The sequence below is a fragment of the Amblyomma americanum genome, chromosome 1 (genome assembly GCF_052857255.1).
Source record: "Amblyomma americanum isolate KBUSLIRL-KWMA chromosome 1, ASM5285725v1, whole genome shotgun sequence".
NCBI classification, from domain to species: Eukaryota; Metazoa; Arthropoda; class Arachnida; order Ixodida; family Ixodidae; genus Amblyomma; species Amblyomma americanum.
The window spans coordinates 238,433,718-238,460,149 of NC_135497.1; the positions used below are offsets into that span (position 1 = coordinate 238,433,718).

General features: G+C 47.8%; 1 protein-coding gene across 2 annotated transcripts in view; it reads right to left on the minus strand.

Moving 5' to 3' along the window:
* The window catches only part of LOC144114803 (high-affinity choline transporter 1-like), a 53,856-nt gene that overhangs the window by 22,432 nt on the left and 4,992 nt on the right, over positions 1–26,432 (minus strand). Inside the window, exons 1-2 of one of the 2 annotated variants that reach the window (XM_077648773.1) lie at positions 19,834–20,123; positions 1,631–1,877 (exon numbers count right to left, since the gene is read on the minus strand). In XM_077648773.1, the coding sequence (XP_077504899.1) occupies positions 1,631–1,808 (178 nt within the window). In that variant the 5' untranslated portion in view covers positions 1,809–1,877; positions 19,834–20,123. Of the gene's footprint in view, positions 1–1,630; positions 1,878–19,833; positions 20,124–26,432 lie in introns of those variants that run through there. The other variant, XM_077648772.1, reaches the window with a different exon arrangement.

Genomic DNA, 26,432 nt, shown 5'->3' on the forward strand with positions numbered 1-26,432 from the left:
GCGTGGCCTGAACGACGTTTTCGAGACTGAGTATGCGATTTGAGTCTCACATCTTATATAAATTTCTTGCCGGTATTGTCGTTCGATAGGAACCCCGGATCTTTATCGTGCTAATTTTGATGTCTCTTCTTCTGAGTCATAAGGCTGGCGTAGGGGAGTCTGTGCAAAAACAGCTATTACTATTTCGTTTGCATCCTTAAAAAGGGCTGATCGTATTGCTATCGGAATGAAATGAAGCGAGAAAAAGATAAAAAAGAATGTATCTCTTTGCATTTTAACGCGCGCCATTGTGATAAGCCCGAAAGATTCTGGGCGCATTCATAAAGCTCATCGTGCGTCAGAAAAGGGCAAGTTTGCGGATTATCAGCTGCGTGCGTATACTGTGCGCTGAACGACGAACAGAGATTAAAGAAAAAAAAAAGATGGCTGCTGAGCTGTGACCCTTGCTCAAGTTCTCCCTGCTTCCTCCAGCGCCATTCATGCAGAAAAGGCCGACGCGATGTCGCAGTCCATGCAGCTCGAATATACACGCAAGACGAAGGCAGAAATAAAAGCGCTACCTCTTGTGAGTCCAGAGAACGATCCTCTGCACGAAAAGCGTTCTATTTTCACCCGCCTAAGCTGAACCAAAACTTAAAACAAACACAAGTAACGTGTTTAATTTGGAGGACTTGGCACGTCTATGTTTACAACGAGTGCCCATTGTCACGCCTGCTTTGTTGCCCTTTGTTTTAAGTACCTAAACGCTTGTTTCCAACAGCACTAGTATTAGTAACAGTATAGCAGTCTGCGCTTTGGTTAATGAGTATTTACGCGACAAAGCAACACCCTGAGCTTAGAGGTATGCCCCAGTGGAGGTCTACAAATTAATTTAGACCACCTTGGGTTCCTTAACTTGCACGGACAGCGCACACTACGCACCGGTTTTCGCATTTCGCCTCAGGCCAAATGCTGCGTCCACGGTTGAGTTCGTGAGTGTGAACTGGTGCTCAGCAATTGAATCAACTAAACGCCGCACCTTGGGCCACCTCGCCGGGTCGTAGAACAGTGCACGTCAGTCGAAACAAGAAAACGTTTCCACAGCTTCGAGTGGCAAATGCAAGAAGGCATGGTTTTAAAATTAATTAATCTTTGAAACAGGAGCTGAGGATAAATTTCACGGGTTTCTTACAAGGAAAAATGCTCATCCTCGTAGCAGTAAGTGTTGTGGCTTGCAGCATTTGATCGCGCGCCTTCCTCTCTCAGTCCTTTTCTGTTTTTAAATTTCTTTTTCACACTGAAATCGGGACAAATAACCCCCCTCCCGCACAGCCGGCTCGTACAACCCGATGCAAAGCCAAAAGGTTTACTTCTGGCTCACGCTGTGTGCCTCGTCACGCATCACCATTGTTCCAAATCTTTTTGTAGGTGAGAGAAATTCTGATTGCCGCCTATACGAAAGTTATGACTTGCACACATGCTTCAAGAGCCTTACTATATCGCTCTGAAGCGAACCCCTCGAACTCCTTACATTTGACAAATGCTGTGCCGTTTAACACAGCACTGTAGCTGGCGACTGTAGCGGTTGCATCGGAGTGGCCACGGTGCGTAGTCGCTGCCCCCAGGCATAGTGCACGCGCACCTAACGCACCTGTCATGGTGAATATCCCGACGAAGACGCCGATGTTTCTTCCGGCGAGCATGACTTCGTCAGCGTCGCCGGGGTCGTTGCCGGTCTTCTTGCTCTTGCGGCCGGCCCAGATGCCCACGGCGAGGATGATGATGTAGAAGATCACCACGGACACCACGCCCGCAATGTTGATAGCCATGGCGCTTCACTCGGTCGGCGGACCTCCGTGCGTCGATCGTCGCTGTCTCAGCAGTCGGCGGAGCTCGAGCTGCGAGAAGCAAAAAAACAGCCTGTGACGTGAAGGAATGTGGTTTACAAATACCTGCAAACACGACTGCGTTCCGGCATTCCCTTTCCCATACACATGTCCATGGTTAGCTGCGTCGTTACGACGCTTAGCCCACGTAACGATAAATTATGAATGCGTGGAAGAGTTGGAAACCTGGAATTTTATGAAAAGGCCATCAGAACATTGCGACTGTCTTGCGATGAAATTGGCCGCGTCAGCCGTAAGTAATCGGACAGCAAACATGATATATTCTCTAAAGGAATGCTCAAATGTTTTGTCCTCGCATATGCAATTTATGACTTTGAATTATCTAACCTTCTCAGTCATTGTAGGGGTTCTTACTAGGCAGTTAACCTCCCGCGCCTAGTAATCTTCCAACAGCTCTCTGATTTATGTCTAGTGCCGACACAACTTCTGCCCTTAGGCACAAAACTTGTGGGGGTTCTTACTAGGCCGTTAACCTTATTTGAAGCCTAGGACACGAACTCCGAGCTCCCGGTAACGCACACCACGTGCGACAGTCTTTACGGCGACACCGCGGGTATGGAAAGCCGGACAAAATACTCAACAGGACGCTTTGCCCGGGGCCAAACGTTTACTGGGCTTTCCCGAATGACCGCTGGCTGACGAGATGGTCTGCTACCCGTGCCGTTTGGCGCGGCGTGGCGGCTGACGGCTCAGGATGACGATGACAAAGGAAAAGGGCAGAGGTCTTTACCTTGCGTCCTGTCGCCGTCGCGGCTCGGTGCCGTCTCTCTCCGGCCACGCCACCCCCCCCCCCCCCCCTCGATTTCGGTGCATTTGCCCGTCGTCAATTTCGGCCAACCAGCGTCCATTTATGCGGTGCTGGTGATGCGCACCTGCGTTCTGTTTGAGGAAGAGGGGGGCGCAGCGCTCCCGAGCTCTCCGTTTGGCTACTCGTCCATGGAGAAGCAGGAAAGCGTTTGCTCCCTTCCTTTTCCACGGCGCGCCTCACCCGCAAGGGGAAAACACGGTGTTCCGTAATTACCACAACCTGGAAGCACGGGAAGGGGTGTAAGGAAAAAATGCTAATATGATCGCGTTCTACAAATTCAGACGATGGAGCGGAATTCTATTAGGGCTGATTGTTTGCGAGAAAGAACCTATAATCCCACCGTTTATTAGTGAACTGATCTGATGCTTCTAATTTTGCTAACACCACGAAAGCATCGTAGTATTTGCTTATTATTGTCTTCCAGTGTGCAACACTGAATTCTGCGAGCATAAATACGGAAAACAGAACAGAAAAAAAGTTGAGGGAGCCGGCCGCTTACTGAAAGTGGGCACGTTAAGTAGCGCTTGAGAGACACCACGTTAAAAGCTGAGGATCATCGAGCTCGACCTTTCTGCGAAGAAAGTGTAAAAGTGCCCTTGTTCAATTTATATTACCTCTTTTGGTGTGAAAGGCGGCACACGTATGTGAAAATTTGATGGCGGCACCTGCTGACAAGGGCTTAAGTGATGTAATGCACTATTCTGACAACTCGGACTACGTCGTTAGCAAGGAAGAGCTACCACATCTCAAAGGCTGCCCGCGTTTCGCTTCCCGTACACGCTCCTGAGCTCATCAATAATGCTATAGACTCGAAACGGACTCACGCAGCATTTTGTCGGACCGGAGCTTCTTTAACGCGGCGCTCTGAGACGGCTTACAGTGGCTAAATGCTTCGCACTTAGTGCACTGCGTCTGTTCTTCTTCTTCTTCTTCTTCTTCTTCTTCTTCTTCTTCTTCTTCTTCTTCTTCTTCTTCTTCTTCTTCTTCTTAGTAAGCTTGGCACATACCCACGCAGGGGGATTGGCCAAGGTTCAGTAGATAATACCAATGAGGTATTTGCGCGGGGAAAAATAGGCGTGAGAAGACTAAATCATAAAAATCGGAACAGTCAAATGAATTAAAGAAATATTAATTACCAGGAATAGAATCGAGCATTTTTGGACATGCGACAAAATTTTGTATGCAGCTAACAAAGTAATCGATCAGTTGCACTTATGTAATCATGAAGGTAGCCGCAGACACTGCTTGAAGGTAATCCTTTTGCGCTCGCACCGAACGAAACAATAACTGGAAGAGACAGTGGGTGTCCTGACCTCGAAAGAGGGACCTCCAAATACTGTTTTCTCTGAACTGCTAACCGCCGGCAAGAGAGGAGAAAATGATCTATTGTCTCAACTTGCCCACATGATACACAAAGGTTTGTCGCAGCGAACCCACATCTGCATAAGTACAAAGTTAAGTGAGGGATTATGCATCGCAGAAGCGTCATTGACACCTCACAAAGCCTTGATTTACACCACCTGATATTCCATGGGAACTTTAAGTGGCTAAAATCCACGGTATTGAGTAATGAATCACTCAGGTAGGTTGAAATATGTTGGAAGCGCTGGAAACGTGAAGTTTCTAACTGAATGAGGTGAGGGACGGGATAGCCTACAGGAGCGCTGAGAGATGACCTTGGCAATAAATCAGCCACCTCGCTAAAATAGACGCCCGAATGCCGAGGTACCCAGACAAAGTGGATCTCGCGCACTGTGCGCGGAACAAAAAACTTAAGCGAACGATTCAATAAAGACAGAAATGGTAATAGCGCTGCAATTAGACGTACACAAGAAAGACTGACACAGGACATGACACAGGATTAGCGCATGTCCTGTGTCAGTCTTTCTTGTGTACGTCTAATTGCAGCGCTATTACCATTTCTGTCTCAAATAATGCACCATCTAGCCCAAACTGACGTTCTTCTAAAGATTCAATAAAGATTTTCCCGAACTTTGTAGAGAGACTAGAACTGAAAGGCAGTCTGCAAGAATAAGAACCCGTGCTACATGCCTAGGAAGTTTGAGAAGAGCCAAACCAATGGCCAGAAACTCTGCGAAGAATATAGGAGTATAATCTGGGATACGAACGGAATAGCTCGAAGCCAGCTCCTGCGAATATATCCCAACCGCCGCCTTCTCACAGCTGCTGGAGGCATCAGTGGAGATAACAGTATGAAGAGGAAAATTCTGTAGGTGTTCAGAAAGGAGATCATTTAGGATATCTGCGGGCATATGTTTCGCATGGTACGGGAAAATATGGTCATAATAGAAGACGGGGTCAGCCTGCGTATCTGCAACTTGTTGTAAGGAGATCAAATTAACCTGAAGCGGGGCTAATAGATTCTGCGTGAACCTAACTTGCGGAAGCTGATAGCGTGGCCAATGATTAGTGAAAAACAAGTGTGGTTGGGATAGAAAAATGGGCCTACGAAAGCCGGGGGCCAGGTCAAAGGAACTGAGGAAAGTGCGCACTGTTATAAGTTGGAAGCGGGAAAAGAGATCGGGGATACGGGCTTCCAGATAAAGGACAGTGTTTGAAGCTGATTTTGGGAGCCCGAGGCATAGCCGTATGGCACGCCTTTCCAGTAAAGCTAATGGCGGCAGCTTGTAGTTTGCGCTACCAGAGAACAAGACACAACCAAATTCCAGAATCGGTCTCATATAAGCCTTATAGAGCAACAGTAACGTGTCACGACGCATGCCAAACTTTTTATTGCCAACCTGTGTCAACCGGCCCAGAGCACGTTCCCCTTTAATAACATTATTCTTAATGTGGTGTCGCCAGTCCAAGCTTTGATCATAACGCCTAGGTATTTAACCGACTCCACCTGCGGAATTGGAGTGGAGCGGTAAACTAGCGAGATGTACAAAGGATTGTCAGGCGGAAGTACCAGCACGCCACATTTGCTGACCTTAAGTGATAAATTAATTTGGTTCACCCAGACTTCAATAGCATTCAGGTATGCCTGCAAACACTCGTATAGTGCATGAATATCCCTTGCTGATGCGAAAAAAGCTATATCATCTGCGTATACATAAACTGCAATGTCTGGATGAATGGGTATGTCCCGAACCAATATGTTGAAAAGCAGTGGAGACAAAACAGATCCTTGCGGCACACCTCTTGATTGAACATAGGTACTAGAACAGAAAGATCCGTCTCTACAGAAGAAAAATCTCTTTTAAAAATTCACAAATCCAAGCATAGATGTAGTGCGGTGGATGTAGCTGAGCAAGATTGTTAATAAGGACCGTGTGTTCAACGCTGTCATACGCTTTAGCAACATCAAGTGCCACCAAGGGCGCAACTTCTCTCTTGCGCATTGATTGTCGTATTCGGCTCTCGAGATCCACATGCGCGGACCATATGGAACAACCGCGACGAAAGCCAATCTGTGCGGAGCTGAGGCCGTTAATGTAATGAACATGCTCTGTGAGGCGACTGTGTATTACTCTTTCTATTAGCTTAACTAAATTTGAGGTTAAAGCAATCGGCCGCATATTGTCTAATTTCTGCATTTTTCAAAAGAAATTATTTTCGAAATTTTCCAACTGTAAGGAATCCAAGAGTTTTCCAATGACGCATTTACAATATCCAGAAGGTGAGTTGGAAAGTCTTGCGCTAAAATCTAGCATGCCCACAGTAACCCCATCAGATCCCGGGGCAGCAGACTGCATCGAGGACACAATTGGGAGGAGTTTCGACACGTCCACCTCGGGATAGTCCGAGCAAGGGGTGAGAGTGTGCAAAGGTTCCGTTTTCTGCACTTGGAAACGTAAAGCCAGCCCCTGAGCGATACGTTCAAGGTGTTGCTTAGCTTCCTGCGGAGACAATACCATTGACTTTATGCGGTTGGAGGCTGGAGAGTTGTTATTCTGCGCCATGAATCTGTATAGCACCTTCTTATTCTGAGATTTAGAGAGATATGTGTTTAAATGTTGATTATAATCCTCCTTTGCTTTTTTATCAGCTCTTTTGAAAGATGCAGAGTAGAACTTATAATTTATCCAATTATCTGGGCTCTGATTATAGGAAAGGCTTTTCCATGCTGCTTTTCTAAGGCGATAAGCTTTCTCACACTCCTCCGTTCACCAAGGAGACGGCTGTCTGGCAGGGGCAGTAGCGCACACAGAGAATACAGAGCTCTCAGCAGCATCTTGCAGAAAGGAAATTGCCCGCTGAGTTCTTTCTGCTCGACCTGAGCTAACTATGTAGGGAAGCGAGGCAGATATCAATTTTTTATACGTAATGTGATTTACAAATTTCTTGGTTGCACCTCCTTTTCTGATAGGAGAGGACATAATAGTAAAGGTTATTGAAAAATGGTCACTAGATGTACCTGAGTCTACTGTTGACCATGCAGATACTCCAACCCCACGAGATGCTAATGTTAAATCTATGACTGAACGAGAAACTCCACGCATAAAGGTTACTGCTCCGGAATTGCAGCAGCGATCTGCATTCATAGAAATCCATGACCAGAGAAGCTGGCCGCAGGAGTCTGAGCGACTACCCAAGACACTGTGGTGCGAATTAAAATCACCTGCGATGACTGTGTTGTTTGCTCCTCTCAGTAAGGTATCCAAACAGTCTGTCCTGTGAACACCTACAGGAAAGTAGACGTTAGCAATAGTTACTGTGGCGCACTGTGGAAGGGAGATTTCAACAGCCAACAACTCACAATCAGGGAGCCTAACTTTCTGCGAGATTGATGCCCGGTGACATATTTTTGTAGAATCATAGTTATTAACTCACCACCCCTGTCATTAATGCGGTCTACCCTGAAAACACAGAATTTTTTCATTGAAAATGATTTAAGTGGAGAGAGCCACGTTTCTTGCAAAATCACAATATCTGGATTATGTTTATGAAGAAGTATTTCAAGATCCGTGAGAGAAGAAAGTACGGAACGACAATTCGATTGCAGAACTTTTAGACCTGCCATGATTATTGACTGAGGAAAGAGGCAGCAACAGCCTCCTTCAGCACATCAGTCTGGGGGATTAGTTTGGGGGGTCCTTTCTTTGCTTTGATTTACGGAACAGCTAACTTCGAGGGTGAGGAAGAAGCTCGACGCTTCTGGGAAGGACAGAGCATTTCGACATCCGTGTTACAGATATCTACGTGAGAGACACTGCCAGGAGTGCTGTTGGCAGGCGGGACTTGGGACGCGTCAGGAGGCGACATGGAGTCACTCTTACTATCAGCACAATTTAGGAGCGATGCAGGTGTCGGCGCCGAAACAGATGATTGAGAAGGCAGAGACAGGCCTACAACAAGTTGAGATAAAGCCTCAGTGAAGTTGCACAGCATTCGCTCGACCACCACAGAAAGAGCCTGTTCTACTGAGGACACTGTCGAAATAGTCAAACTTAACAATATATCTGCAACAGAGCTTTGCGCACGGCTGGCATATGTATTATTCTTCCTATCAAGAATTGCATATGCATCTGCTCTAGCATCGCCTCGCTTGAATTATATCTAGCAGGCTTTGATCGCCAGCTCGCTTCGAGCAGTTGGGATCATCAGCTGGGTGGTTTCACTTGCAGAGGCAACACTGGGGCTGATCAGAGGAGCAGCTGTCATCCGAATGCCCTTCTCCACAAACACGGCAGCGGGTCGCCGATTTACACGCTTCACCACTGTGACCGAACCGCCAACAGTTGGTGCATTGAAGTGGACGGGGTTGCAGAGGAACCACACGATACACTATTGGCCAGACCTTGAGCTCAGAAGGACAGGAGGAGCCAACAAAAGTAGTTATAACTGATTCTGTCGCTACACGCACATCATTTAATTCGCTACTGCACCGGTAGACAGAAAGAACCCCCACACCTGCATCCTGAAACTCCTTCAGTATTGCCTGTGGGGAAGATGCTGGGTCCACTCCACGAACAATACCTTTGGAGCATGCGAGCTGTTCAGGGATGAATGCTTTCACCGCTAATGACTGAAAAATTTTGAACTGGAGCAGGTCTGTGACGCAAGCAATGTCAGAGGACTTGAAAACAATGCCTCTACGGCCGAACGGTCGCACCTCAGAGATCTGGAGATGGTGGGTAGTGAGAGACCTTAGCTCCTCCTGAAGAACCTTAGCGGTTTTCATCTTGATCATTCCTTCACCGATCGGTACGAGCGCCACAGGGATGACGTAAATTCCATTTTTCCTAAAAAGGTCCAGCGGCAAGCTTTGGGTGGGTAAGCTGGCAAACCAGGCTACCGACCGTCCGCCCGGGGAGGTCCGAGCGACATACCTGAGCCAAACGCTCCCTCAAGTGCACATTAACCGCGCCTACAGACTTAACCTTAGACCTGGCCAAATCCCACGCAGAACGGCCTCACCAGAGATGAGCACGCAGACACCACCAGAAAACCACAGGCACATCAAAGGAGCTATAGTGTGAATGCACGCAGGCGTGTTTTATTCGGGTGCTTGTTGATTCCTGGTGTTGTCCGGTGCTCACATTGCGGAAGCAGTGCTCATTTCAAAACGTTAACGAGGCTGACTTTCGGTTTGTCCGCGCCCTTTCCCTAAAATAACTCCGCTGAAAGGCATGCAGTGAACGATCACACCGAAGATCTTTGGTACCGACGCCCTCTAACACTGCCGCGTAAGTTGTTGGTAGCCCTTTCCTTGAATCTACAGCTTTCCGCTTCGAGCTTTGCGTCGAAACACGAAATCCAGTTTCAGGTCATCGTGGGCGCGAGCCCCGGATGTACCGTGCCACAAAATATGGCCACCTTGTGCGAGTAGCTCGGTGCAAATAGTCAAAATTCCTTGAGCCAGTTCTTTAACATTTCGCAGCGCGATTGTTGTGTGCAATTAAGCTTAGCCTCTTGTCAGCGGTCCTTTTTCACAAACGCTTGCAAAGAGAGAGAGAGAGAAAAAGAAGTGGCCATACGCGTGGATGAAGCGACTGAAATTCCTTTCAGGAGTTGGAGGGTGCTATTCACCTGTACTCAATAAAGGCCAAAGAAAAGCACGCGGGAGTGCTCGCCGATCCCCCGGTGTGCGTATGTGCCAACTTTTGAAAGGCTAACAACAACAAAACAATGCGTTCGGTGCGAAAGCCGTGGAAACGAACAGGGAACAACTGCAGCCGAGTATTTGAAGCATGTAATGTTAGGAAAGACGAATGACAGCATAGGAGACAGCGAGCAAGCCTTCATCCTTCAGCCTGTGGAGACGGCTCTGGTGGATACTGTAATAGACGTCCTGTACTGAAGATGTCTCTGTCAAACAAAATTTAATTCGCTCCCGCACGTACGCTTCGATGTGTGCATGAAGCCCAGAAAAATGTCGTGTGCTCATCGACCACTGTGGCAGGGGACGGGAAACCCGGGAGACGCTGGGTGGCTCCTAAATGACGCATCCAGGAAGAAAGGAGTGCACTACGTCGTACATCAGAGAGCGGCGAATATAGCTGGCAAATGACTTGGAGAGAAACCATTTCGAATTTTGGATGGAGTCGAGTTGACGCTGAGACGCCCGCTCACGGCTTACAGTTTCAATTCGTGCTATGGCAACTGCAGCTGGCGCCTACAAATCGGCGGCGAACTCCGAGCACTGTCTGTGCATTACAACGGTGCAGGATCAAGTGACGCGCACGCTATCACCCTCAGGGCTATTGTGGTCTGCCCATGACACGGGCGTGAACTACATATATTCATTAACCATACCGAGGCGTCAACAATGTAGAGAACTCTGCTCCCTGATGCCAACTGTTGCACCTCAGAGATTTTTCCATTTTTTTTTAGCCGCTGGTCAAGCTGGCAAAGTGAGGCTCTGAAACGACTGAAATAAAAACAGAGACATCAAGGCGCTCTCTTTACTACGTTATCAGGAGGACCTTGTGCGTTGTCACGCTTTTATGAGCTCTCGAACTTGACCGCGTTGCCTGACGCCGTAAAATAAGGCCTGTGATCTAAATGCACGAAAAGTGTGGCTTCTTTTTTCGACTTTACAGTCAAAAGCCTACATTAAACCTTTAAGGCGTGCACTGTTCGAAAGTGTGTGCATTGTGAACTTCCAGCTTTTTCTCAGAGTGTGCTGCACGTAGCACTGATTTCTTTGGTTCAAGGGAATTCAGCATCCTTCATATAGCGAAAAGGATGCATTTTTACGCCAAATATCGAGCGCAGCATTCGCAAAACTGTAAGCGTGGTAGCACGTCCTCGCCATTTTCTTGTGGACAGATTTTGCCAGCGAAAAAGGAAGTTATACCACGAAGCCTCGGGTGCTCAAAATCTTGCAATTTTAAATTAGAGCTCTTAACTAATTTGATAGTTTGTAAAAAAGCTTGTGCATACGTGTAAAAAAAAAGAACTATCGATGAGTTCCGTTCGAAAACTAATATGGTTTTCTTGAGGCCTGAACATATGAGCTGACCCGCCACGGTGGCTCAGTGGTTAGGGCGCTCGACTACTGATCCGGAGTTCCCGGGTTCGAACCCGACCGCGGCGGCTGCGTTTTTATGGAGGAAAAACGCTAAGGCGCCCGTGTGCTGTGCGATGTCAGTGCACGTTAAAGATCCCCAGGTGGTCGAAATTATTCCGGAGCCCTCCACTACGGCACCTCTTCTTCCTTTCTTCCTTCATTCCCTCCTTTATTCCTTCCCTTACGGCGCGGTTCAGGTGTTCAACGATATATGAGACAGATACTGCGCCATTTCCTTTCCCCAAAAACCAATTATTATTATTATTCATATGAGCTGGACGGGAAAGTATTTGTTTTGCGTCGAAATTATAAATGGCGCCTGAAAGGAATAAAACGAAATTGAACACAATGAGCAAACTTCTCTGACATTATAGCTTTCAGTAACTGGCCGGAGCGTGCTGTCTGACCAGCCATAAGAGACGGCGAGACGAGAGCGCAACCGTCGATAAGCGTGCCGGCTGATCCGACAAGACGCTTAAGCGAGGGAAGCTTTGTGCACATCGTCCCTGCCTTTGAAAAACCTTCCTTACGTAAGAGCGCGCTGTCATTCGCCGGCACACGACCGCTGTCAACCGCAGAGCCAAGGAGGAGGCAGCCGAATAGCGGCTCCGAAGGCCATCATCGCTTGGGCAGGAGCAGCTTTGTGATTGTCAGCCAGAGTACGGATCCGGGATGTTTTTTGTGTGTAAAGCTTAAATAGTGACCTAGCTCGCACTTTGCCGGTCGTTTCGTCGGCTGTCGGCAGCAGCTGGTACACAGGCGCAGTACACAGGCGCTGTACACAGGCACCAGCCTTTCACGAAGAGAACTTGCGCGTGAGCACTTTTACCGAATCCGACCCGGACTCGCATTCACAGCGGCGCTCAGCTATCAAAGGAAGCCCAAGATATGACAACCGGGCCGACCAGCTGTGCCTACCGACGGCCAAAAGCATTCGTGGCCATGATTGTGAGCGTGTTCTCACTCGCTTGTCAGCAACAACAGCAGCTTCGGCATTCAGCAGGAGACCCGACTGCGGGAGGAGCATCCTTATTTAGTGCATGCGGCCTTTCCGAGCTGGTTTTTCGGGGGCGTGAGAAGATAACGCACTGCACTGCTGCTAATAGGCAGTCGGTCGCTAATCAACAACTTGGCAAGAAAATGTTTACCTTTAGCACGTCTTTTCGTGTGTGGTTTGCAAGAAGACAAGCTAGATAGGTTAGACAGTTTACATATTCTCGTGGCCCTCCAGAGCAATTAAAGCCTCACTCGCTCCTTTGTATGCTTGAGCTACTGCCTCGATCGCCACGACAGACTCCGAGAGACCGAGGTCCGCGTTTCTGACTCACATCAGTGGTCTGCCGTGACCCATTGATATACTTTCCGCAATTTGTTTAGGTTGTCGAAGTAGGCTGGCTACTTTATGATTATGATTGCAATTATATTGAATCATGTCTCCGCAGACAAGCGTACAATGCTTATCTGAGACATTTTTCGTTTCTTTTACGCATATTTTCTTTGGGAACACTTCAAAAATAGTGCACAGTGGTAATTCTTAGTTCACAAAATAGAAATTACAATTATTAACTTCCGGGAAACCAGCATTAGCTTGTAAAATCGTGACGTATATTGTACATTCGTCAAGGCGAAAGCTGCACTCTGCTTCAACAAAAACGACGAAGCTTCGTGAAAGCTACAGCTGGCATGCACAAATAAGCAGGCAAATTCGAAAAGCTGCTCGCAGGTACGTATCAGAGAGGGAGCAGCTCCCGTACGAGATCTTCACAGCCTGGGCAAGATGCTGGCCAGTCTTGGAACATTCTTGCAAACAAGACTGGGCCAGAGGAGAAGCACATGACAAGAACGCCAGCTCGCAGCTTAAATTTATTGTAAAGTCATGGAAATATATATTATTGTTAGACAATAGCACTGACACTTTATTGTCTAGCCCATTGATATATGCAATGCATTTTCAATAAATTTGTTTTGAGTCGGCGCTTGCGCTTTATATGTGCCCCGTTTCTGGTCCCAGTCTTTCCAGCTGTTTTCGAGAATGGTTCAACAACTTGCCCACCTAACCATTCTTTACGCTTGAACCGTTCTCATGACCAAACTGCTCGTGAACTCGACTCTTGCACGATTAGCTACCGCCACCTCTCCGTTCTACAAAGAGAGGGAGAGAGAACGTGCGTGCGTGCGCGTCATTTGACTAAATAGCGCAGATCGAGTGCTCAATAAGTCCTGCTCCTTGTGGATCATGGCGGACTGGTCTTCAAGCTAATTCGACGACATCGAGGCACGTCAGGAGAAAAAAGGTGAAAAAAGTGGGCAGAGCTGATGAGCCGGCTCATTTCCTTTATCTCCGTGTGGGGACTGAAGACGGCACCAGGGAGTGTAGAGCTTCGTCCTGGTCTTCTCTGAGGTCGGAGAAAACTCTGCGGCCATGAAGGGAGCGAACAGCCGCCATGAACTCTGCACAACTCTTGTAGGATAGTGTGGTAATGTGAGAAATTAAAGAATCATTGCTTGTAACTGGACATATTCCAGGCCTGTTTCAGAAATGCGTTCGTATAAGTTCCTTTGGTTAACAGGTCTGCACCAGTGCTCTAGACACCCATAATGGTTGATGCATCATCTGACGACCGTCCTAATAACTTATAAATTATATTGTGAACCTGGCACTTGATTTTGTATCACTCTGCCGCGCTTCGCAACTAGTCATTCCAGGCGCCGTCGCTAATCCGCAGCTTCTATTGTTACGTCGCCACCTTTACCTAGGCAAATCTGGCTGGGCATATGTGGTGACCGCAGCCATGAATGCGGCTTTTCCGGAAGTCGCAACGCTCATGACCTGTCGGCACGCAATGGGGGATCCACTGACGAAGTCCGAACCAAAGTTCCAGCAGGTCAATTGTGTCGCAGCTTGTGATCCAAATGTAGTTGTCTGCACTCCTTAACGCCGCTGAAAAGCCTATGAAGCACATAAAGGCTAAGTAAGTTTGAAAGGCGTCCGATTCACATCAGTATCATTTGCATTTGCACAGCTGACCCGCTGGAATTCGATATGCAGATCCATAATTTTCAAGAGTAAAAGTACCAATAACATGTGATAAATTATAGTTGAGGCAGTCCATTCTAACCATTCTCACGATTTGACATCGTCACCGCAGAATGAGCAGAATATAATCTATAATTCATCAAACTCGAACCGCAACTGTTTGTTCACGACGTCATCTCGCTGTCTTGATTAGCAGGCGACAGGAGCAGTCATGCAGGACTTCGTCTGATTCTGTCCTGCAAGGATTCATCTGATCCTGTCCCTATTGCATCTTAGAAATGTATACGATGCCTGGCAGCTTGCGCAAGGAGGTAGGGAACAGCTTGGGGACCGACCAATATTTTGTGGGAACAGGTTTCGTGACTTTTCTGCCTCCTTGATGAAACACCGGTGAACGGTTCGGGAAGTGATTGATCACTGTAGAACTGAAGTCCGAAGCTACCTTTTTGCGTTCTGAAGCAGGAAGAGCTTTTCCGGCTTTGCCGCAGGCTTTGAGGCCTCTGGCCAGGCCTCAACCTGCACGAATACGTCGTCGCGAACGTTTCAAAAACCGGCGGTAGTTCACCATAAACATATGCGTTCGTTCTGTGCGGCTGGTTCAAACAGGGGGCTAACTGGCTGTAGCTGTCGTCGTTCTTTAAGAAGCAGTTGGGAGTAGAGCGAGCTGCTCAGAGCATTTTCTTCGCGTAACCGTCGTGTGCTTACGCGATATGCTGGCACGTCACAAAATCTCAATGTGATGCTGCGCACTCTACGTCTCGGAAGTTGAGATGGACTCGGATACGAATGTTCCAGTACTGCTACTGTACTCTGAGATGTAGTCCAACCAACAGTACCTGCGATTCAAGCAAGTGTTGTGTTGAACTGACTATATGAGGCTGATAACCAAGGAGGAACTCACGGGGCCGGCTGTCGGTAGCAGCGATATCGCCCATTAATTTTAGCTCATTTGAGAGTCTGTCGTGTGCGAACGGGTACCTCACGGTCACGATGGACCTGTGACCATGGCCATGTCTCATGGCATGAAGGATTCAACTTTCTTCGTCTTATAACCCTACTCTCCCCCACAGGAGAGTGTGCTTCGCGCCGCGCCGACGGCCCTCGCCGAGCTGTTGCCCATAGGCCTCCTGGCGAATGAATACTTAAAGGTCTCAGTTTGATCTTAAATAGGATTTTTTTCGTCACCCTCTATTCCCTTCCCTCTGTGTTGGGCAGCCAAACGATTATTTAGCCAGGCTAACCTCGCTGCCACTCTTTCTTTTCTCTGCCTGTATCTTTCTTACGCGAGCTAAAGCACACCACGACCCCCCCCCCCCTTTCTTTTTTTAAATTTGTCATCGTGGAGAATGCAAAAACGGCAATCAACCCACGTCTTTATCAAAAGTCAGAGTGGTTATCCGCCAACTTCCCCCATTTTGTGCAGTCCATGCCTCCGCTTCTGCGAAACCAATGAAAATTGCGGAAAACAACCAGTTATACTCTAGCTGCGACATGGTTCCAAAGCAGCCGCAGGGAACCATAGCAACTCAAACGCTGGCGGGAGGTGCTTTAGTGCGCCTTATGCCAGGTGTTTCAGAGAATCGGGAGCCACTAAATTTTAAAAAAAAAATGTTTTTTCGAGGCAAAAAGACTCTTTTTGCCTGGTGTACGCTACGAGATCAAGGCTTCTTTTCCCTTGTGGGAAACTGAAAAGTTTTCAAGAGCGGGACACGCGGCCCCGTCTAGTTTTTTCCTTCGTACTGGCATTTTTTTTTTCATGTCTCTATCGTACAGAATAGCTAGCCCAACGGTCAGTGATGCTAAACGCAAAAATGAACCAACGCCTGCCGCCTTTCTTGACCGATTGACGCTGAAGAGGAAACAGCTGCAGCGCACTCAAAGCAGCGTGCCGGACGTTCCTGTTCGAATCCAGGAAAGAATATATGAAGAAAGGAAAGTAGGGTTGCTTCTGCCCCACAAAAGGCCTCAAAGCAGGTGCTCAGACTGCAAGCCACATAGCTGAACAGGCAGTATGAAAGATGCTGTGCCAACTTCGACGCTCGGTTGGTTCCTTTAAGAATGTGAACTTCACCCGCTATAAGCAAGCGTTAAGGCCCAGGTTTCTAGTGGGCACCAAGCAAGAAAAAAAGCATTCGCGCTTAGCAATTCACTCTTGCGCCAAGCCTCGAACGTCAGAGCTTTGACCGAAAAACTACAAATTCGGTATAAACGTTGCACACTCCTTTGATAAGATCCTAAACCTCGAAAGTTTTTCTCCTCCGTTAAAGGCTATAGCTGTGTACAGAGTCCAGATGCTTATTCCAATTCCTCCCTCACTGAATGGAGCCTGAAGACAACGATGAATCGAGCAGACAAAAAAAAAGAGGAAAAATGTTCGGAAAAGCAGATAGGACATTGACACCGAAGCACTCGGTATCATCGCGACAGCCATTTAATGCATTTTCCCGTTACTCTACATCCAGTGTAACCACCCAGAAGAGAGAGCAGTCTTAAACCACAGGACCTACACCCAGGCAATCAGGGAAGCACTAAAACGAGTTACAACCCACTACACGGAAAAGGACTTTGCCACTGGACCTGAAGTGGCTGTCCAAGGCTTTTCGTGTACAGAGAAGCTCATGAAATCCAGCATATATTTATGCACCTAGGCAGCGTTTTCAAGCGCACCGTGGTTAGAGCACGTGAATAGCTTGACGGGTACGCGTGACTGAGCGATGGTCCAGCAGGATCGCTAAAAGGTCTCTAAAAGACCGTCTCTAGGCCTTTTCATACTTATCAGATGCCTAACAGGCACTATTTTACAATATGGCTAATAAAAGAGGTTTCAGCCACCCTAACGCAAATCTTAATGGCTTCGCGGGCCACCACCTTTAGATACACGGAATCTCCCCGCACGGGATCAACTTTCCAAGATGGAAAATTATCCCTTAAATAATAAAAAAGGTCACTAACAGTCAGCCCATGTCCAGGCGATACCACCTCATCTGGTAATGATGGTAAGTTTATGGGGGTTTAACGTCCCAAAGCGACTTTGGCTTTATGGGCGGACTTCCACGCCATAGTAAAGGGCTCCAGAAATTTCGACCACCTGGGGTTCTTTAACGTGCACCGACATCGCACAATACACGGGCCTCTAGATTTTCGCCTCCATCGAAATTCAGCAGCTGCGGCCGGGATCGAACCCGCGTCTTTCAGGTCAGCAGCCGAGTGCCATAATCACTGAGCCACCGCGGCGGCTCATCTGGTAATTAACTAATATATGAGAATCGCAACCATGCCGAAGACCTGCATTTGGTATACGAGGCAACATATTCGCATATACTCGCATGATTCATATATGTAGACACAAGCGTTCATTGGTGCATATCAGCTCAAATTCTTATACCATAGCACGCTCTCCCAAAGACTATAACGGCCAAATTCCACGAATCCTTGCAGCTGCGGAACACTAATTTAGAGAAGCAAGAAACAGCTTGTGCGCACTTGGCTCATTCATCTTGCTTTTTTGGTTACGCTAGCTTACTCCCTGACCTATCGTCGAAAGTCGCAGCTGATGACGACGCGCTCCGTCACCCCAGGCCTCTTTTGTACAGGTAACGCCAATATAAAAGTAAACAGTTTGCCCACAAGAACGAAATTCGTTGTTACTCTTGCACCGAAGTTGAAAATGTCTGAGCGGCATTACCCCTCTGAAAGAAAACTGTTCAGAATAAAGAAAAAAAGCGTACTTTTCGCTCATGTTTATGGAATAATCATTGGTTGAATTTAGATATTTTGCTACCCTTCATGTTGGAGCTCACTGTACCTGACACAGCCAAGCGCAGAGTCCTCTACAAGACGGTCACGCCGCAGCGGCGGAACGACGAAGTGCCGGCAGCTAGAGCTTCTGCGACGGTACCCGAAGTGTTCAGACGCAAAGAGAATTGAAGCGCTTTAGCTGGGGCCGTTCTCGTTCCGTCTGACGTGTGTGTGTGTTATTTGTTGTTCGCTCTACGTATATCGCTACCTTTGCACGAATTTGCAGTAGCACGAGTCCTGCGTCCAGAATCCCTGTCATAACCTCGAATTATAGTGAACTGTGCTAGCTGTGCGTAAAACATTCGTCTGTCTTCTATACGATGCATTTTCTTACATATCACTGTTCTAAGAACGTACCAATACACTCCGCAAACAAACCTGCCCATTCAGCGCTGAAAACCCGCGGCTAACTTTCTTGAAGTGTGAATATTTAGCTACACTGCATGGCCTGCGCTCCCCTTTAATTACGATGCAAAAGAAAGTTTAGAATGACACTAACAGACATCATGTTCTCAATCAATCAACAAGCACTCGACACAGCCCCTGCACACCACTGCAATACGTGTCCGGAATGCATCAATCATGCGACTGCACTTGCGTGCTGACTATATTTGTGGTAATACCGCGGCGATTTCCAATTCTTATAGGCTTCTGACACCCTGCAACAGGCTCCGTGCTAGCCTGCAGCGTACGCACGCACCCCCATTATTTTAGAAGAGAAAAAATAAAAAGAATCAAAAGCTTGCACCTCCACGGCATAGAGCCATATCTCGACACACGAAGCAAGCGCCTGCCAAAGGCCAACAATATGGATGCAGATAGGCGCACGTTTGTCTTAAGCTATTATTAGACGATGGCGTTACTCATGAGGGAAATGTATAGGAAAAACGAGTCAACACGAGGGGCGAAAGCGAAATCGAGAAAAGGGCAATGGTGAACACTCGCCATTAAACGGAAAGGCCCAAAGGGGGAGGGAAGGAAGGAAAGAAGAAAAGAAGGGCGAGAAATAACGCATGTCCGAAAATTTTTCCATCGGCTCTCGCGACGCCCTTGCGAGCCGATGTCGATTGGTTGCGCGAGAATGCCGTGGCAGCTCGTCGTCGGGGCACTGTTCGTTAATGCTGCGCGTGGCGCTTCCAGAGGGGAGCTTCGGCGCTTCGGAGGCCGTATTCGCGTGCGCGGTCAGTCAACACTTAGCGTCTACTAATGAAGTATGGGCACAGACTGTATCTTTTTTTTTTCTTTGTTGACATATGCACTTGTTTGTGAAAACGAAGTACAAAGGTATAAAAATACGGACCGTTTAAGACGTTAGTGAAGGCATTTCACGGTGCCGGTCTTGGGATACAAAAGTCATTGCGTTGGAGTTGTTTTCGCTTAAATGTGTTCTCTATTGCATGCGCAGCGCTAAATAGAAAAAGCGCAAAATAAAACTGGCTTAGCGTTGGAAAACAATAATTTGGTGAAACAACGCTCCCTGAACATACCCGCATGGCAGAACCAATCATTCATAGGTCGCTTCTCTAGATTCCGCACGGTTAGTGCTTACGTCAACGTTAGTTAAGGAAAACTAAACAGTCAATGGTGGCCGCTGAGAGAAGCATTCGGCCCATTCAGTATCCCTCCTGGGCTACAGCACAAGCGCACGCTTCGTGCTCTCTCTGTAGCAGCAGCAGCAGCAGCAGCCTTGACCCGACAGGCCCTTCGATATGTAGGGCAGAGCCGCCGAGGCTCCTGTTGGCGGCTGCCAAGCATGAGCGTGCACGGCCCCGAGAGCCGCAACGGGTCTCGGCGCCGTGCGCGGAGCCAGAGGTTTCGTCCTTACTCGGCGTCAGGCGGCGAGGTGCGCCCCCGAGGGGAGCTGGGTGAGCGGTGTCCGCTAGCGAGGCCCCACCAGCGTTGTCGACGGCGTGCCTCTTCGGCTACCAGGGGCCGGCGGGCGGGGAATGGCGCCGGCAGCTGTCTCCCCAGCGCAGGCTAGTACGTTTCGATGGGAAGTTTCGGAGCCTGCAACGTGGCGCAATCATCTAACACACCCAGCGGAGTGATTCCGAGATGTCTGGTGGATGGCGGGCTCCCCTCGGGTCGCTGGCTTCCCGGACAGCTCGCAGCGGCAAGGTGCCGTCGTCGTGCCCCTTCGCGGGCGCCGGTTTCGATCCATGCGGTCGCCACCGCCATTGGCCCGGCCCCATCGATCGCGCTGACGAAAATGAGCGCCGGGCCAATGCGCACCGCCGGACGTCAGCGATGACGTCGTTGCCCTCGGAATGGCTTTTCTTTGTCGACGCTTTTTGGCGGGAAAAAGAGGCGCGTTTTGGGAAGCCGGCTCTGTTTCACTTGGTTCGTTTCGCCGGGCGCACGATTTTCCTCCCCGCAAAGAGAGGAAAACGGCGCGGACGGTTTTGTTTCTGCTTTAAAGTCGCCCGTTTATGCCCCGCGCCGACTCCGGACGCCCACGCGCCGCAGCAGAAGGACGCCAACGCCGCCGCGAACGTCGAAGAAGGGCTCCGGTTTCGCAATCGACCCTTTGTTCCCGCCAAGTTCTTCTTGCCGGTGGCAGCCTCGCGACCTTCAAGGGCCCGTCCCAATCGTCTCCTGCAAGAAAGTGCCGCCCAGAAGGCTCAGCTCCCGCTAGCGCCTTCGGTAAAAAAAAAAAAAAAGTCCAGTAGAAAGAGAGAGCGAGACGCCCTCGAGCCCAAACTGTCTTGCGCCCGGGGCCAAGCATTATTCGTACGCCGGAGAATTTATCATTCGCATGCAGCTTAGTTGATACAACATACGCACACTCTCACACACAGACAATAAAAACGAAGGCGGAGGAAAGGTAATATATTTTCAGCATTTTCAGCGAATGGACCATTTCCCAAGCTTTGTATCTAATATAAATATTCAAGGCCTTCCTCGTACATTCGCAAGAATCTTGTCGATTAGCGCGGTAACTGGCCCAATTAAGTCGTGCGAGGCGTGTTAAGCGTTTAACTCGCTGTCAGACGAGTTCGCTGCGAGCAAGTCGAGCGCGTGGGGGCGGTGATTGCTCTTTCACCCATGGTCTGACAGAAAAAGGGTGGCAACGTGACCCTTCGCTCGAGAGTGCCGGCCAAATGTGTTCTCTCGACTGAGGTTGCTCAAGCTGGGCGCTAGCTCGGCGCCAATTTCCTGCCACAAATCTCCGCAGCTTCGGCGCGGTCGTTTCCTCGCAGAGCAGGTCGTTCCGACAACTCATTCCGCGGCGAGTATTGGGAATCTTAGTTGCAAGGCTGAGCGGCTGTAAATATTGCAGCATGAAACACTTCTTAGTGACCTTTCACGCGCAACCCAATCGAAGTGAATAGAATCTAAAAAAAAAAACAAGAGAAAATTAATATAATCCAAGCAAACCGGCGAAATTTCGAGCTCCGCCCATGGACAGAGATGTGACATCTGAACTCCTTCAGGGGCAAGTACAAGGCCTCAGTGACAGTCGTCCAACTATGCCCACAAAGCGAAATCGCCAAAGGCACCCGAGTTCCGGCGAAAGAGATCAGACTTGGAAAGTAAACTTCGTTAAAAATTCAAAGGAAACAGAAAGTGATCCGAGAAATTCAGTGAATTGTGCAGCGTTGTTCTATTGAATTTAAAGGCACTTGTATAGAGCGAACGAGAGGGAGGCAAGGGAGACAAGTGGACGCACAGACTGGAAGCGCCCTCGCCACCGACGACACACTTTAAACAGATACGCCCGTACGGGAGTTAAAAGGGGAGTAAGCTCTCCTGTAGCGCACTCCCTTTTATAAGAGGGAGTTGGCTAGAGGACAGCATACTCCCTTTTTACTCCTTTATGCTTAGCGTGCGCGCAGCAGCAACGATGGCCAGTATATAAGGTGTTTCACCTAAGCCTTTACACCATTTCTAAAAATAGGCTTCTTGGGTTACAAGAGTGCTTTTTTTTTCGGCATAGCATTCTCAGCGGTTTAGTACGTCAGAATTCAGCTAAGGTGTCCTAACTCTCAGGCTGGTTGACTAGTATCGCATAGTTAACGTTTTAACTATAACTGTTAGGCTCCTTAATTATTTGGAGGCATGTAGCCCACCGTAAGTAATGTCCGTATGGGTTTTTAGAATTGCGAAAACGCCGTTACACTCAGCGCTGTGGCGCAGCAAATTTTGGCAGTTTCGACGAGTGACGCGCACTGGAGAGGTTGCTTTGCTTGCAAGCTTCTCGAAAGCGCATCTATTTTGGCGCGATATAGCCAAAATAAAATAAGCGTTATAGGCAGTGAACGTAGCTCGTCGAAATAACCAAAACTGGTTGGCCCACAGCGCCGAGGGTAATCGCGTTTTCAAAATTCTAAAAGCTGATATGGATATTACTTACGGTGGGCTGCACGCCTCTCTTCAGGAGCCTAACGGTAATAGTTAAAAGTTAACTATTTAATGTAGAAAAAAGCGCTCTCCTAACTCAAAACAGCCAATTTTTAAAAATTGTATGACGTCCTACGTGAAACACTATATATATATATATATATATATATATATATATATATATATATATATATATATATATATATATATATATATATGCACAATGCAGCGCGCTATCTGCCTGGAACTGCCAGTGACCTGCAAGTATTTTCATTAATTGTATGCACACCATCACAGCGCTTCCTTCAATGTGGGCCCTCCTGTTAGGTCGCTGTACCCACTCCTTCCAGCTTTTTTTTTTTACAACAGTCGTTCTTTACTTTTTTTAAAGAAGCGATCAATACTGTGTGCAAAACAGAAACCCGGTATTGAGCTCTATTCTTTGCTATGCACGTTCGCTGGTTTGCGATTAATCTCATTTGTCAGTAAATATAGTGACAGCTGATTATTTAACCCCACACAGTTCACACTCCAAATTGCCTAGCCTCCTCTGTGTGCCGCCATCATTAGTCATGATGCGTGTCAGTGGCAAATTTACAAAACGTTAAGTCAACATTCTCGTCGGGACTAACTCAAGGGAGTTGCTTTTTAGAAACCGAATTTTAGACGAAACTGGCTTGAGTGGCGTTAACTTTGTTTTGGCTCTCAAGCACACACTCAGGGAAGTTTTTCATGCGTTCAGTTCGGCGAATGAAGGTAAGCAGATTCAAACACTGTTTTCGGGAGGAAAACACATATCTTTTGAAAATGTGCATGGGTATATCTCACATGCAATGCGTATGAGTCTTAAGAGAAGGTATAATGCCGTAGTAGGAAGAATCTTTCGGTCGCCAGTTGAGCCGATCGGCCGAGAAGTATGACAGTGTGGAAAGTGACTTGAGACTTTTATTTGTTTATTCGAGACAGGATAACGCCTCAGACCAGGAACGAAGTTAAATACGCACCAACGGAGGTCGATACAACATGATTAATTGTTTTCAAGGTATTCGTACGAGCTCGAGTTAAGCTTCCATTCACTTCGCCTGAAAAGTCCCGCTGCGCCATGAGATTACCACTGCGATATCGTTGTTGTGGGACTCGTGAGACAAATAGCCGCTTCGAACAACGAGCTCAAGTTTCAGGACACGGTTTCTGTTTCGTAAAACATGACGTCGATCACAGGGAAGGTAGAACCTCATGCGCCACTCAGTGCTGTCGATCAGAGAATGAGATAGCGCCTGCCGGAAGGCATCGGAACTTCCATTTGGTGTGTCGTTGGCTGGTACTTTAAACCTCCCGAAAATCTCCCCGTGGCGCGGTGCTCCAGCCAATGCGTAGCTTGGAAAGAGCGAATGTTTTATTTCGTGTCTTGCTATAAAGTCATTACGTCCACAGTAAATAGGGATCGTGACCATTACACACTGCGGACGCGCCTGATGATGTTGGTAGCACAAGGGAGATAAAGAGAGCATAAAGTTCACTTGAGACACAAAACACACCCACCCCAACAAAATGGCGCCAAGGGGTGATTGACGGCATGACCACCAGTCTGGGAACCGCAGTCCGACTCCTGCACGCTTGCGGTTCATTTTAGAGAGAACGGATTTATGCCTGTCTTAAACGCAAGGTGCGGATAACAACGAAGAGAGCTTAAACCTTAGCACGGGACTACCTTTCAAAATGGTTTATACTAAGTCCATCAAATTCACTTAGTTCTCATCAAATGTGTGCGACAAGTTTGCCCTCTTTTGGGCTCGACATGGCCAGGTATAAATTTGTTTGAAAGCTGAAGATACCAGTTCGCGTTTCTAAATTTACACCTCGAGTGGTGCGAAACGTTAGAGGGCATGGATTAGTTATCCCAAATATTGTCAGTTAAGACAAAAGTCCAGGTTGCAGGTAGCGCCTCACTTTAAGGCATAGTTTCTGTTTCCTGTGTGCTCATGAAAGCGGTCCAAGATTGCGGTGTGTCAAAGCCTTCAGTCAAAGCGGAACCTTTTTCTATCGCCATGCAGTGAAAGCTGCAATCTTCGTTTCCTTTCTTGTCGGCTAAGACAATCAGCATTCCTTCGTCAGACTCTCCTCTATGTTTACCTAAAAATGAAAGAATGCAAGGCACACACTAAATTTCCCATCCACACAACCACCTCTTCAAGACGAGAAAGAAATCGTGCTTCAGTGCTTCGCAGGCCCAAATAATTTACGCCTTTTTCATACACTGCGGCCGAGAAGAGGTAAAAGAAGTAGGTGCATTCAAAATAAAATCGCGGAAAAGAACGGCTTTGTTAGGAAAGGACGAAGAAGAACAGATGACTGCTGGTGCTTCGACAAGTCGTGGCATTCTAACAGAGGCCAACAACAACAAGTCGCCGCCTATGTTTAGGCCACATTCCTACATAACGCACTACAAGCAATTGGTGACTTGTAATAAAATACATTTTCTTCGAATTTCGTAATGCATTAAATAGTTCTTGTAAGGTGTAATGTTAATACTTTTTTTCACCGATCTGTTCATTTTTTTTAAATAAGTTGTAAGTAGTGGTATAACTTCGAGAACGTGAACCTGGTGGCAAACACTGACGTAGGACACGGAACTTGCTCACATGAGAGCGACAACGCTGGAGTTGCATGAGAAGCCGCGCGCGCGAGGATGTCAGCACAAGGAAGGCCGAGCGGCCTGCATTTCACTAAAGCCCCATGTTCCGCGCTTTGAATTTCGCATCTCACCACGACTGCACGGCGGAATGTCATGTTTATTGGGCTTGGGCTTTGACTCCTCAGAGCGCGAACAAGAGGGAAGCGCGGCGCTTTGCGTAACTTCGACGTAGAGTACTCTAACTAGACAATTTTTGAAAAGTTATCCGCTGACCCTACTTCGAGATGGTGCGCAAGACCTTCTTATGTTAAAGCAAGGCGCTTTCCTCCGGCGGGTGCATCGAGCTGATTTTCAGTGTCGCTACTGATGTGTTCGCAAGGGAGCGGGGAAAAAATGGCAAAGAAAACATGCGCAAACAACTGCCGGTGAAATGACCAAACGCATGCGCTGCAACGGACTAAGATCAAGCAAGCCGCACCAGCTCGTTCTGCTCCGTATATATTTATGGCGCGCTAATAAGATATGGGTGAAAAATAAGCAATAGTAATCAATAAATTCGCTGTAATTGTTAAATTACTTTTCCGGGGCTGTAATTGACCACTGAAATCAGTTACATTTATGATTTAGTAAGTGGTATTACAATCGGTTACTTGTATTCTGTAACGTGGACAACGCTGCCTTTCCCCGCTGTGGGTGCGCGCTATTTATCCTCCGTGTTCAACAACAACAAGAAGAGTAGAAAGAAGGTCACTTTATTCAGCAATGAACCCTTCGAAGGCTAACAACAGCAGCAGCAGTGCGTTACGATAGCCTCAAATCCAGACTCTCAATGCCAATGATTTTAGCGTAGCTGTAGATCTATTAATTGATTCATACGCTTTGCTGGGAATGACAATCGTTACGAGAAAGAAATGACAAATAAAGCTGTTAATGGCAAGCAGGACATTACAGACCGTCGTTTCTGTAATTTTCATAACATGGTATTCGTTTCAGCGGCTAACAAAGTTCAAACACGATTGTCAGTTAAGGAACGAAGTCGCCTGGGTGCTAAACCATCCGGGGGTTAATGAGGTCGTCTGGCAGCTATTTGTACAGCATACACATATGAAAACACCCGCATCTATTTCTATTCTTCGTCGATTAGTACGTGTAGTGCTCCCAAAAGAGAGCGCCACTCAAAGCCTTTATGCGCGCAAGTCTAAAGTCCAACGTCCTTCACGGGAGCAACACAGCTGAAAAGGGTAACGTGCTGCGAACATTGCTCAAGATTGTTGTCCTATTTGAACTCATGCCCTGAATGACCAACGTCACTAGCGCGCATTTCTGTCCGTGTGAGGCGTTGCCACTGGGCGTTGCAACTGCGCACAGACGCGGTAACTTACTGACCTCGTCGAAATAGCGCGAAAAAGCGAGAACGACGGCAAGGCATACTTACGGACAAGGCAGCG